The following is a 15,251-nucleotide window of genomic DNA, read 5'->3' on the forward strand; positions in this document are numbered from 1 at the left end:
ATGTCATTATAAATACAAAATTCCTAATAAGAGCCAATATAAATGAGGCGCTAGAAACTGAGATCCTATAAGACGTGATTGTGTGCCATATAATTAATTATAATTATCTAAAATTCAGAAAACATGGTAGGTTTATATAAATGAACCATTACAAATTTTGAATCAATACCAAACTCAAATTCAACAACATAAAGTAATCCATATGTAAAAATACTATTTGAAATTGAAACTCTCATTTACAGAGTCATCACCAAACTAAAATCCCTCAAAATCAAGAAAACTTAATCTTTGGGGTAGGTTGAAATCTAAAAACCATCTTAGGTCATATGCAAGGTTTATTTGAAGAGGATCATAGATTAGTTCATGAATAAAGTGAAAGTGCTTTAGGTTTTTGGTCAATTTCTACACTAACTAAAGCAATTCAATACCACAGTTTTTTTGGCTTTAAGAAATTTCCAAGTTTTACCAAGTGGAATAGAGTTTGAAAGGCTCTCTACAATCCTCTAGGGAAGACTCTTTCCCATACATTTGATCATTTTGCAATTAACTAATCTGGGCTAAAGTATGGGGTATGTCTCAATTAGTTTTTAGTTACAGCTATACAGCGATCTTTGCCATATAAAACACTTGGCTATTTTGTAAGAAGAGTTCGTAGATCAAACTAACCAGTTAGGATGGCCTGACTTACCTTGTATTTATCTGATATTTTAGTTTAGATTTGGTTAATTGGCATATTTGGGTTTGTATTGGTTTTGTTTTGCATATTTTTGTCATTTTTTTAAAAGTATGTGGATTCAATTAGTTTTTGTTTTGGACTAAACAGAACAAAACTATAAAATTCTATTAGGTTTATCCATCAATTTACAATAACAAAATATATTGTTAGGATTCTCTTTTGTTTTTACTATGCTTTCTAATCAATTTGCCTAATTAGTTGCAATTAACTAATCTTGCATAAAGTATAGGGTATGTCTTGGCTGTTACTACTTAGGCTCTTCAAAACCATATCTCTTGTTATCATTATTTTTTTTCCCATAAGTATTTTGTAAGTAAAAACAGATGATTATATCTGCTAGGTATTCCACAAAAGGCCTCCAATAAGTTTTTTTTTTTTTTTGATAATTCAATAATAATCATGTATATTTAATTTGCTTGAAGCTACATTAATGATCGATTTGCCAAAAAAAATGTACAATGATCATCATATATAATTCTGAGTGTAACTTTGCTTTAATAATAGAAAGAAAAAAAATTTTCCAAAGCCAAAGTAATTCTTCAAGCACCTTGATGGTTTAAGGGGGAAAAACTTAAATGCCATGAACGTAATGTATATTGCTTTTGGATTAGATTAAATGCCATGAACACCACAATTGAGAAACAACAACAACAATAGAGATACTCTATAATGTGCCCCATCAAGATTGATAGGAAAATCATACATTCTTATCCACTTCAATCGGTTTCTCTAACCACATAAATTATTCAATAGACTATGGATGTTATATATAAGTAACAACATCAAAACAGGAACTTGGTGCTTCTTTCCACATCATAAAATGTAAATTATAAACAATAAAAATAAATTTTAGAATAAAAGACAATAGCAGAATTTTATCAAACAATTTGTGACCATAATACTAAAATTCAGTTACCATTATCATTACCATTAGTGGAATCTTTCTAACGTGGAGACCATCAATTACATGCAATTGGGTCAATGTTTGGGTAGGAAATGGCAGAGTTTTTTGGAAGACTACCAACACATACTTATTTATCTTCAAAAGGCTAAAATTGAGTGATTTGTATGACTGAAGCTGTAACATCAGCCACTACAGTTTGCTTTAATGCTCCAACAACCATTATATAGTCCCAGGACATCATTCTAAATTTAGAGGTTAGAGCAAATGGCTAATTGTTTACAAAGGGGCAGAACGTCCTCATAAAATCACAACAATACATTTAAAAATATACATAAATAAAAAAGCATACCTATTATGACTCACAGCCTTGACTCTCTCTCTGTCTCTTTTTTCTTTATTTTGTTGGTAATACTACCATTTGAAGAAATCAACAAAAAGCAAAATTAGATAAAGCAAGCAAGGAAAAAAAAAATTTTAACCATGCGTATGAAGTACAAAGCAAGCAAGAAAGAAAATTAAACCTATTAACAATATGCACAAAATTTGTTGTATATCAAAGTAAATGACATATTAGTCAGTTCATGAAGTCATAAAAGTAGTTAAGTTGTCCACATACAGAAAATTTAATAATGTCATATGTAAAGGAAGACTCATGGTCTCCATATTTATAACCAAATTATTCATTTCCATATAAATTGATTTTAAACAGCCATAGTATAAGTATAACTACTCAGATTTATGATCATATATCAAATTTAAAAGGAATTTCATCGAAATTATATCATGCAACACAAGACTATGTATTGTAATATCCTTTTCACTTACCGAGATAGCTTACCAATAGATATCAGTTGTTATATAAATTCAATCATCAATGACAGAAGCATTTCTCATTGTTTTATGTTTTTTTTATTTTAAAAAGTTATTACCTAACAGTAGGCTTATCTAGGCTCCAAAAACCATACCAAACATAGATAGTTTCAATTTTTAGTAGATTTTATAAATGAGATAACATGCACACACAAAGAAGAAGAAGAAGAAGAAGCTTGTTCTACATATTAAACTTTCACAACAAAATAACAATATAAAAGTGTGGTTCAATATCAATAGTTTGAGATTAAATTTAACCTCCTTGGTGGGCTAACAAACAAAAATTAAAATAAAGGAAACTACAACTACAACTCTTTTTTAATCTATACAGTATACCAGTACCACTCCTTCATTGATGAATTTTATCAATCATATTATACACAAACGCCCCCCCCCCCCCCCCCCCCCAAAAAAAATTCATTAGCATTGCTAAAATCAATGCAATAAACTTTAACATGAAAGAATTAAGAAAACCCATAAAAACCAAAAAATAAAATACAGCCCACAATCCTTTCACACTCAAGAACAGGTGGCAACTTTTTATTACCTTGACAATCCTTCCTTATTAACTGTACACTGCCACCAAGAATAGCCAAGTTGCTCTCTAAGAAGCTTTCATGTACACAACCCAACCATGAAATCACAATGAAAGTTGTCAACCACCTACCAATAAAAAAATCTCATATTATACTTCTGAAAATATCAGAGACTTTCTCTGCAGCCGAACACAACAATAAAAAAAGGGAGAAAAAAAGGAAAGAAAACATGTTGAAATAAAGAAATGGAAAGCAAATTGAAATCTGAAAAACGAACAACCATATTGTGATTTTAAAAAAATCTAATGTTCGATAACCCAATATTGTCCATCAGTGAGATTATATAAGTCATTCATATACTGAATGTGATAGGCAAAGAATGTTCATTAGTTTAGATAACTATAATTAAAATGGGCATAAGAAAAATGTTATCTTTTACCTTCAATGACTAATATATTCAAAGAAATTGAATTTGATGAGAATAGCAATAACCCCCAAAAAAATAAATCATACCAATAATAAACACATCTATAAGACATTCATTAAACAGGTATGATGTACATAGTACAAATTTTTTTTTTTTTGTTGTGATGATTGCAAACTCTCCAACATAAGCACTAACTTACTGGATATCTAAAACCACATTATATTAAAATCGGTATTATAGTATTATACTATAGAAGGCATTGTTAATGGAAACCTAACACAAATAACAAAATCTAGACCAATCCAACCAAGAAATTCAAACCTAAATCATATCCAATCCCCAAATTTATAAAATGAAAAAAAAAAAAAAAAAAAAAAAAACAGAAACTTTACCGGTTATGGGTATACGGCCTGTCTCTCTATGCCTGCGGTTCCGATAAACCTTAACCGAACAATAAACCTAAATAAATAAGACAAATATCAGCGCAACAGTCAATCCTACACTTATCTCCCAAGGATTTCGTTAAGATTAGTTACAGGAAATTGTTTTTAATTTCGTTTCTTTACGGTGAAAAGCCAAAACTAAAATCTTTTTTTTTTTTGTAATTTCTGTAAGTCATAAAAAAGAGAAAGGAAAAAAAACGTATCCTATCAAAGATTTTTTTTTTTTTTTTTAAAACAAATTTCATACCTAAATCTTATATTAAAAAAATTTCATACCTAAATCTAAAAAGGGGAAAGAATGAGCCGGCGCCAGTTCTGATAATCTGATGGTGTTAATGGCTCATAGATTTTTCTTCTATGGCAAGGCTACTGATGGTGGTCGGATGTCGGATTGACGCTGGTGGCAGCGACATTCACAAACACTAGCTCTGTATCCCTCTCAAATATCAATCATTCTGTATTTTAAAAACCCGAAACAAAAACAAATCAAATCTAAACCTATCCAACAGGAAAAGTCAATTAAAAGTAACGTTTCATACCCAAATCTAAAAAACAAATTACCAGTGTTGATGGACCATATATTTTTCTTTCTATTTGCTTGTGGTTCCGATGGTCTGATTCTGCCTCTTTCTCTGTGCCGCAAGCCTCATCGCCTCTCTCTATTTCTATCTCCCTGTACATTGTATCTCTCTTGGCGCCGTACAAACTCTGTCTCTCTCTATCTCCGTATCTCAATACCTCTTGGACCTTTCATCGTGACCGGTGGTAGTTCTCTCTATCTCCTCTGTATCGCACATGTTTTTTCTTCTCCTTCCCCTTCTCTAGGTCACAAGTTTTTTTTTTTCTCCTTCCCTTTCTCTGTGTCGTTGTGTCGCAATATCGCTAGGGGCTTTCTTTTAGAGAGAGAAAATGTTAAGTCTGATGGAAAGAGATGGCCAGGGTTTTTTTAATTGCAATGTTTTTTTTAACTGGGTTTTTTTTATTTTAATATACCAAAAAAGCTGTCAAACGGTGTTAGAGCACTTGCAGCAGTGGAGCTAAATAGCTATATAGCTATTTTAGCTCCACCAAAATACCAAAAAGAAGCATGCAGTAGTGGAGCTAAATCTATATTTTTTTAGCTCATTGCTACAGTGCACATCTATAGATAGATGTGCACTGTTCATGAGAGCTAAAAAAAAATTAATTTTTTATTTTGTGTTCACATTACCTTTTTATTGTGGTGTTTATATTGTAGTGAGATGTATTATTTTATTGTAGTAGATATATTATTCTATTGTGATGTTTATATTATTTTATTGTGTTGAAAGCTAAAATAGATTCACTGCTGCAGCATGTGTGTAGGTAAAATAGATAAAGTAACTTTTAGTGGAGCTAAATTGCTAAATTTTTAACTCCACTACTGTGGATGCTCTTAAGCGTGTAAAACAATACAATGTATCGCTTTTTTAAGTTAAACGTGTTTGAATTTTAGATAGCCACTTTTCCTACATGGCAGTAGCTCCTTAATTATAGAAGTCAACTTTCTCTCAGCTTCTGTTATTATATAAATTTCCAAAACTACCTTTAAATAAATTTATCAAAAATAGTTTCGAAGTAAAACAGCGGCTTAATAGGAACATTAGTTGTTAATGACATATTTTATGTAATTGGCTAATCTTTTGACAAAACGCACTTTACTTGTAATTTGGTAGATCTAGGATGTGTTTAATACTTCAAGAAACATGTTGTTCAAGTCAGGTATTAAAGTCATGAAGATTGGACCAAGAAACAAGTGAAAAAGGGCTATTCATTAAAGCTGGACAGAGTTCCGACAGCTCTCGACAGATAGCTATCTATCGAGGTTTAATGAGTCTCGACAACTCTCGACAGATTCTATTTATCGAGGTCTCAACAGCTGCTTGATAGATACTATCAATAAAGAATTACAAAAATCAATTTTTCAAATCTGATTTTCGGCCCATGCTTATGTATTTGTGTAGGGTTTCTTTTCTCACAACCCTAGACATATATAAAGCTTATTTTAAAGGCCGTCACATAAGAGGATACAAGGAGAACACATGCAAAAGGTGACCGAGTGCCTTATTCTTTTTTAAAGAAGCTACTGCGTCTTTGCGCTTTAGGATTTTATAACCAAGTGCTTCTTGATCTTCATTGTTGATGAAGTGAAAAACTTTGCAACCAACATTGTTCTTCCTCAAGTTGGTGAGTGAGTCACGTACTGGGATTCATGCAAAAGAGTTAGTCACCTACTGGGATATGTGCATCAAAAGGGTGGTGTTCATATATTGAAGAGTTCAGAGGTTCTGAAGCAGAAGAAGGTTTCTGCTGTAAGTTACATGGATTGTAGAGTCTAAGGATAAATGTTTTGTACTAGATCTGAAACTCCTCTTTATAGAGTAAATTTCTTTCGGGAAAGTTTCCCCCCAGGTTTTTTACTGTGAAACTAGTTTGTTTCATTGGTTTTCCTAGGTCATCATATATTATCTTATTTACTTTTCTCCTGTGTATGATATTGACATAATATTGATATTTGTTTGTTTTAACAAATTTTATACATAATAAATCTAATTAACAACTTGGATTTAAAACTTGTTAATTCCATCAACCGAGATCTAAATTTTCCAACATTAGTAAATTAATGGATTTTAATTTTAGAAACAGACCGATATTTTGGGATATTTCAAAATGGAATAGAGGATAAACAAATTGGGACTGATGGAGTATATAATTAAGGTATTAAATTTTTTTTGAGAAACAAAATAAATATATTAGGTTATTAAATTGAATTCAAACATATGATTGTATTGAACAATAAAAAAGGCTCATTTTTCCAACAAAAACAATTTAAGTCAATGCAACATATAGCTAAAATTCTGTACTTTTTTTTACTTAAAAAGTTGTACCCAACTTTTACCCATTATCTATTCAAAGGAAAATAAAATTTTATATAGTTATGTATTGGGAGCTTAATGTACTGCGCAGTTATATATAGTTATGTATTTTAAAATTTTATGCATGCATTTAAGAAATTTCACCTAAATTTTATTTTAAATGACTAAATTTATTTGGTGTTGTCACATTCAAACTTTATACTTATTTGCCTTGGAGTATATTTTTTTTATCTACCAATTAAATGTTTTACTTGTGTGATTAAATTTGTCTTTCGGTCTGATTATCTAGTAATTTATTTTAACAGAATGTTAGGTTCTATGTTGATAGAAATGTATTAGAAAAATATTATTTTGGGTTTTGTTTCCTTTTGTTGATTTTGTTAATACTATTTGTATGGAAGTTTAGATTGTCATAAAATTTTGGTTGATACTTAGGCACCCACAATTGAAATATTGGTTCCGGTCTTGAGGATTATATATATTCGTAATGTAAAATAAATATGAGATATTATTTTGCCTTGTCTTTCTATTTTAAGATGGTTACGGAAAAATGCATAAGATTTTGGGCAAAAATTAATTCGTTAAATTTATTTAAGTGAAAAATTGATGATAAATTTGTAAAAATTAATATAAAAAGTAATTAAGATGTTAATTTTTAAATACAAACAAATAAAAGTAATTAAGAGATTTAATTACAATTTTTTTAATAAATAATTTGATACCATGAGGTGTTCAATTGAGTTACAAAGTTGTTAGTTAAACAATTACGTTGTTGATATTGCATAAATTAAGTTTATTGTCATGTTAATTTTTAAAATAAAAATGACGGTAATTTTAGCGTTTTTCAGTTAGTTAAATATTAGTAGTTGAATATAGTTAATTATGCTCATTAACAAAATAAAAAGAACTGGCACATAATTAGTAGTTGGTAATGGTGGAGTTTGGATACAACTTCTGCGTTTCCACGTCGCGTTTTGCTTCCTTTTTTTTTTTTTTTAAAACCCAGCCGCAAGGTTTGACTATTCAGCCATGAACAGTGCACAAATGCACTGTTCATAGGTCCCACAAATTTCACTTTTTAGCAACTTTTTCATTAAAAATGGGTCCCACAGTACTATTTACACATTTAAAAATTATTTTGCTACAGTGTTTTCAGTTTTCAGTTTTCAGTTTCAGCAAAATAAGTTCTAACCAAACGGACTCAATATATGGCAAAGAATTGTATGTTTGAATAAGTGTTAATCCCCATATTGATGGATACACATGATATGAAGAAAGCATAAAATACATGAATATATTTAGAGAAGTGGAAAAAAATTTCTTCCTCTAGAATCTCTACAACAATATATTCTCTACGGTAGTTTTAAATGTAGAGTCTTTGAGATCGGCAGTGGCAGTGGCAGTGGCACCGATGACAGCATCATCAGGAATATATTTGCCCCAGAACCAGTGTGCTTTCCACACTCTATTCATCTCTTCAATGGGGACGTTCCTAGTCTCCGGAAGGAAGAAGAATATGAAGATAGTCATAATGATGACAAAGCCACCGAAGAAGAAGAAGAGACCAAACTTCATGTGGCAAAGCATGGAGAGGAAGCCTTGAGCAATAATAAAGGTGAACAACATGTTGACTGAGACGTTTACGGCTTGGCCAGCTGATCGGATCTCTAGAGGGCAAATTTCGCTAGGTATCAACCATCCCAATGGACCCCAAGACCATGCAAATGCAGCTACATATGCGCATATGAAGAACAATATTAAATTGGCTTCGAATGAGGACAATGTTCCAATTCCACTCACGCCAAATTTCAAACCAATCATGATGCCAATGGCAATCTGAGATCAGAATAGTAAAAAATTAAAATCAAATTGAGAATAATAAGAAACAAATTAAATAAAATTTTAGTTATTTGAGCAAAGCTTGGGTCCAGTAAGTACATAGGATCTATTAGGACTATAACAAGTAACCAAAAGTGAACACTCTTCGTTTTATTTATTTATTTATTTATTTTCCTCTAAATTCAGTAAGTTAGTTACGTACCTGGCAAACAATCATTTGCATACCCCCTTCAAGGAACAAGGCTCTTCTCCCGAACCTGTCAACGGAGTAGATGGAAACTACTGTGGCAACTACGTTAACAGTACCGGTGATGACCGCAGACATAAGTGAAGCATTTTGTCCAAAACCCAAAGTCATAAAAAGAACTGGTGCGTAAAACATGATGACATTAATGCCAGTGATCTGCTGGAAGAATGGGATGAGTGTGCACATGATGAGTTGAGGCCTATATCTGGGTTGTAGGATGTTCCTCCATGGGTGTTCCACTTTCTTTGCAGCCTTAGTAGCGTCCATAAAGTCTTGGAATTCCTCGTCGACGTTGTCAGTGCCACGGATCTTTTGTAACATACTTCTGGCCTTTTCAGTGTGGCCTCTCTCAAGGATGGAATTTGGAGTGTCTGGTAGGAAAATAGATCCAATTGTTAGCATTATTGCTGGGACGGCTGCAAGAGCTAGAGAAAGTCTCCAACCCCATCCACCTTGGATCTTCGCCGTGCCATAGTTCACCAATTGTGCAACTAGAATTCCAATAGTAATGGCCATCTGGAAACCAATGTTGAGTGCTCCTCGAATCTTGGCTGGTGCCATTTCGGATAGATAGACGGGAACAGACTGCATGACATATATGTAGTGAGAAATCAATTATAAGCATAATCCATATATGATTGTGTTCAAGTTGGATATGGGATTATTGTGACCGAGTGTAAAAATATAAATAAGGTACCTGATTAGCAAATCCAACCCCAACACCAAGCAATAAACGGCCAATGATAAGCATTGCCAGGTTCATGGCTGCTCCGTTAAGAGTAGCTCCAAGTAGAAAGACTAGACCTCCAAACAACATGGAGATCTTACGGCCAAAGGCCCTAGTTACTCCAGAAGCAAAGAAAGAAGCAACCAGCCCCGCAAGGTAGAGGGATGAGGTGAACATGGTAAGGAGATGGTTGTCATATTTACAATACTCATTTTCTGATGTATCTTTCGTTTTTGCGTACGTTGCTGGAAAGAACTTACGCAGAAATTCGGGCATTCCAGTCACACCTCCTGCATACATATGCCATTGCCACCCAAAGTTTAATTACATATAAATAATTAGACCCAACTAATTAAGGTAAGGTTTAGGTCTAGTGTTCTGTGGACTGAATTTGGAACAGCATTGAAACCTTGCAGTGTTAGAGACATAACAATGCATATCATATTAAGTTTAATAAACAAGGGTCCTAGACCTAAGCCTCGTCCTTAATTAAGAACTAACCTGATACTCCAATGTCATAACCAAAAATCAGACCGCCCATTGCAGCAACTACACATGTTATCACCACGAAGGAGGTAACACCACCCTGGTAGTTCCTTCCTCCAACTTGTGGAACAAACCCTCCGCCTGCCATCTTTCAACAAGGAACTATTTCGCTTTTATTAGATCTCTATGGTGGATCTTTAAGATTTTTCAGTAGTCTTTCAACACTGATAAATCCTTATATCCACCAAAAGAGAGTAATTTGGGCAGCGCTCTCCGTCACATGTGTCCCCTGTCTTCTTTCAAACTTCTTCCTTTCGTTATTCTCTTTTCAATCTACAATGAAGTTGCAAATATATAGAGCTTTTCTCAACGGCTTTTAAACGGGGACCATAACAAATGTCTATATATAAAAATAGGGTTTATTTCTCCATCTCCTTTTGGATGGCTTTGCACCCTACGTTATACCTAATTTAGTGTACTGTATTAATGTTATGGATTGGGTATTTACAGAGATTGTTTTGTTACTTTCACAGGCAAAATACTAGCCACATGTCTTTCCTTATGAAACTATTAAGTCTTAACATTGGAAATTATAGCCACAAATAGATGTAATTAGGCAGGATATCTCATCTGCCAATTAGAACATCTAGTACAAGTGGTTATTTGAAACAACATAACCGAATTTGGGTATAATCAAATTTTCAATGGAGGTAATTGATCCAAAATAAAACAGATAGCCAATCCATTTGAGTTAAATTTCACATTAGCCAATCCATTTAAAAAAAAAAACCACAGATTTACAACTAACCCATTTTTTTGGTTAAGGAATTAAAATTCAGTTTTAATTTGAAAATAAAATCCAATTCCAATCATTGTCTTCTAAAAAGAATTTATTATACGTACTAATGCATTTAAAAAGTGCAAAATGTGAACCGTCCAATTCCAATCATTATCTTTTAAAACCATGTATTTTGTTCCTTGAAAATGCAATTAATTTTCATTATTTATTAGGGGCATGTCCAAATTTCAATTAAGTTGGGATCAATTTTCCTTTCTATTATGTTACGTTCATTTCGATCGTATGCCTTGGAAATGTATGTTGAAATTTGGTGCGACCCACAGTTAATTGCCAAGTGGTAATCGCTAGTTGTGCCACATGGTAGCCCATGATTGAGAACCAGTGGTGGACCTGCGATCAGTGGGATCTCCTGCCCAATCAGCATCAGAAAATGCACGGAGAACAAGAGGAGACCGAGCAGAGTAGAAAAGACCATGGAAGAGAGTGCCCTTTAGGTACCGAAGAATGCGCAGAACAGCATAGTGAGTCGATCGTGGAGCGGACGTATATTGGCTCACCCGGTGAACGACATAGGAAATGTACGGGACGAGTAACAGTGAGATAAACTAGGCTGCCAACTAAGCATCTGTAAAGAGAGGGATTAGACAATAGTTTCCCCCCTGAAGGAGTCAGATGCGCATTAAGCTCGACTGGAGTGTCAACAGTCTTGCTATCAGTGAGTCCAGCTCTAGACAAGAGTTCGAGGCATACTTGGCTTGAGTAATGTAAAGTCCATCTGTAGAATGAAAGTGATTTCAAGACCCAAGAAATAGCCGAGATGTCCAAGATCTTTCATCTCAAAGCTGACCGAGAAAATCCTTGAGTTCTTGAATGCCACCGAGGTCATCACCGCTATGATCATATCATCCACATACGGGAGAAGTAAAATAGTGTCTTTGTCGGTTGCGACGAAGAAATAAGGCAGAATCATAATGAGCGGCCATGTAACCCAAACGAGAGATGGTAGAGCTGAACTTGGCAAACCAAGCACGTGGAGCTTGTTTAAGTCCATAAAGTGCACGTCGAAGGTGACAAACCTTGTTTGATTCAACAAGAGACCGGGGAGGAGGTTGCATATAAACTTCTTCACTCAAATCCCCATTAAGGAATGCATTTTTGACATCCATCGGAAAAGATCCCATTTACCGGGCAAAGGAAGAATAAGAGGGCACGAACGGATGAGATACGAGCAACCGAGCAAAGGTCTCTTCATAATCAATCCCATACTCCTGTAAAACCTTTTGCAACAAGACGAGCTTTGTAGCGCTCGATGGACCCATCGAACGAGTTTTAATCTTGTAGATCCACTTACAACCAACCACGGATTTCCCGGGGGAGAGTGACCAAGTCCCAGTATGGTTTTTAGATAATGCATCAAGTTCTTCTTTCATTGCAATCGCCGCATAAAGGGTCGATTGGAAGCCTCACGATAGGTGTGAGGCTCGTGCAATGTAGCAAGGGTAGTGTAACAATGATAGTCAAGTAAATGTGCAGGAATGGACCTTAATCGAGTTGAGTGACGAGGTGGAATGTCTTGTACATGATCTTCAGGCGGAGCAGGAGCAGGGAAACTAAGATCAAGGTTGGGTAGCTCGTCTTCGACCTGTTCATCTTCCACCTGTTCATTAAAAGGGGAACTAGGAAAGGGATCAAGGATTTCTGGTGGTTGGACAGAGAAGTTAATAGGAGAATCAGGAGCAGCTACAAGAGGATCAGGATCGCCCATAGGAGGTCGGGAGCAGCTACAAAAGGAATTTGCGTCTCATCTGGAAATAGATCTAAGACAGAAGAGGAAGATAAAGAAGTACGGAAGTGAGAGAGCTCAACAAAGAGGCGATGTTCCCAAAAGACAACATTGCGGGAAACACGAAGACGATGAGAAATAGGATCATAACACCGATACCCCTTTTGAGTTTCACCATAACCAAGAAAACAACAAAGTCTTGACCTAGGCTCAAGTTTGTTATGCTCATGTGGCTGAAGAAGAACGAAACAAGCAGAATGAGCGTAGGTGGTGATAGTACGGAGGTGACCCAAAAAGGCGCTCATATGGAGTTTGATTTTGGATGACGGGGAGGAATGCGATTAATAGTATGAACGGCATGAAGAGCAACTTCACCCCCAAAAGGAAGCGGGAACTTTGGCGAGGAGAGAAGAAGAGCACGAACAGTGTCAAGAATATGACGAAGTTTTCGTTCGGCTCTACCATTTTGCTGAGAGGTACCTGGACAAGTTAGTTGATGAACAGTGCCATACGAATGCAAAATAGCTTGAAAAGCATATTGAGTGTACTCAAGAGCATTATCAGATCGAAAAATTTTGATACGTTTAGAAAATTGAGTTTCAACCATTTTTGCAAAATTAGAATACACTTGCAATAATTCAGAACGATGTTTCATATTAAAGATCCAGCTATAGCGAGAGTAATCATCAACAAAGACAACAAAATATCGAGATCCACCAATACTAGAGACAGAGGAAGGTCCCCAAACATCAGAATGAATAAGGTCAAAGATATCAGTGGAAATAGATTCACTAGAATTGAAAGGCAAAGCTGGTTGTTTTCCTAATTGACATGAAACACAATCAAAATTTTTTATAGACACTGAACCTAGCAAACCTCTAGAAGCCAATTGTTGTATACGGGAAGAAGATGCGTGACCAAGTCGAGCATGCCAAAGAGCAAGAGAAGGAATAGAAGAAACTGCAGCAGCTGCGGCAATAGAAACAGGAGCAACAAGTGGAAGACGAAGGTTGTCCACGGGAAACATACGCCCAACTCTGGGACCGGTCCCTAGCTGCTGTCCCGTCCTTGGATTCTGCACATACACCGAATAATCAAATATGATTCGATAACCCAACTCAGCTAATTGTCCCACAGAAAACAAATTGTAAGAAAGGTCAAGAACATTAAAGACCCCAAAAACGAAGAGGTTGGAGGTTGAAACGGAACCTATATTATGACCAGACATTGTGGAACCATTTGCTGTGCGAATAGTAAGAGGAAGTGGTGCAGTTTTAAGTTCAGAAAATAAGGACGAGTGAGGTGTCATATGATTGCAACAAGCAGAATCCATAAGCCAAGAGGAAGGAGACATACCGGACAAAGTTGAGAGAGAAGAGGAATAAGATGCATTACCAACCATACGAATGACATTGGCAATGATGTTTTTAAGGTCATTTGTGGTCATGGTGAAAGTGCGACCTGAAGACTTAGATTGTGCAAAGACGGGAGCCATTGGTTGGACACTCTCAATGTTAGCAATAGTAGCAGAAGAACCTGAACCAGCTGATTTATTGCGCTGAAAGCAAGTCTCAATATTATGGCCAAAATGTTTGCAAAAATTGCAAAAGCGTTTGCTAGATTGTCGGCGACGATTGTTGCAAAAGGAAGAAGACCTGTCCTTATTCTTCATTTAGAAGCAAAATATGCAAAAATGGATTGCAAAAATGAAATCTACGCGAAAAACTGGGTAAGGAGCACCTGGGCTGCAAAAAGTCAACTCTACGAAAAAGTCAACGGTCAACGGTCAACAGCTAGTCAATGGTCAGTCAACGATGATATGGCGGGTGATGTCAGCAGCGCGCTGGAAGGTGACGTCAATGATGACGTGGCAGGCTGACGTGGCAGGATGACGTGGCTCAGGGCTGACGTCAGCAGGAGCAGTGGTCTTTGCAGTGTTCGAACTCCCCAACGGCGGCTGCTACAGGTCCGGAACCTGAGGACGATGTCTGGAAGACTCGAAGGTTCAACGGCGAAAGGCTGTGGCAGTTGTTAGAGATATATTAGCCCATTAGCATAAGCCCAAGCCTAATTCTACTTTGTGTGCAAGCCAAGTTTCATACTTGTACTAGAAGTCTATTAGTTTAGGGTTTAGTCTACTATATATACACATGTTATGGTTCATTGTAACACAGGGATTTGTTCTACACTCTAATATATTATTGATGTAGCCCTTTAGGGTTTCCTCCGTGGATGTAGGCCGTTAGGCTGAACCACGTAATCCTCTTGTGTTATTGTGTTCTATACTTTATGCTTTCGCTTCCGCATCCATAATAGCATATTCAACATGGTGTATCAATGCTAATATTTAACAATTATGTTACGTTCATTTCGATCGTATGCCTTGGAAATGTATGTTGAAATTTGGTGCGACCCACAGTTAATTGCCAAGTGGTAATCGCTAGTTGTGCCACATGGTAGCCCATGATTGAGACAAGTTTCCAAGTCTAGAATCTTCCCTTGTAACAAACAAACCATGAAAACTTTTAAAACATGGTGGCATAGGATGAGAACGCTTGTC

General features: G+C 35.4%; 1 protein-coding gene across 1 annotated transcript; it reads right to left on the reverse strand.

Annotated features, from left to right (window-relative positions):
* Nucleotides 1-8,145: 8,145 nt before the first annotated feature.
* On the reverse strand, nucleotides 8,146-10,257 carry LOC142628833 (sugar transport protein 10-like). Its single transcript, XM_075802871.1, has 4 exons — nucleotides 10,125-10,257; nucleotides 9,594-9,913; nucleotides 8,852-9,481; nucleotides 8,146-8,646 (listed from the first exon to the last, which is right to left on the reverse strand). The coding sequence occupies exons 1-4, from the start codon at nucleotides 10,255-10,257 to the stop codon at nucleotides 8,146-8,148; spliced, it is 1,584 nt and encodes a 527-aa protein (XP_075658986.1).
* Between the last annotated feature and the right edge of the window lie 4,994 nt (nucleotides 10,258-15,251).

The sequence above is a fragment of the Castanea sativa genome, chromosome 3, assembly GCF_040712315.1.
Source record: "Castanea sativa cultivar Marrone di Chiusa Pesio chromosome 3, ASM4071231v1".
Taxonomy (NCBI): domain Eukaryota; kingdom Viridiplantae; phylum Streptophyta; class Magnoliopsida; order Fagales; family Fagaceae; genus Castanea; species Castanea sativa.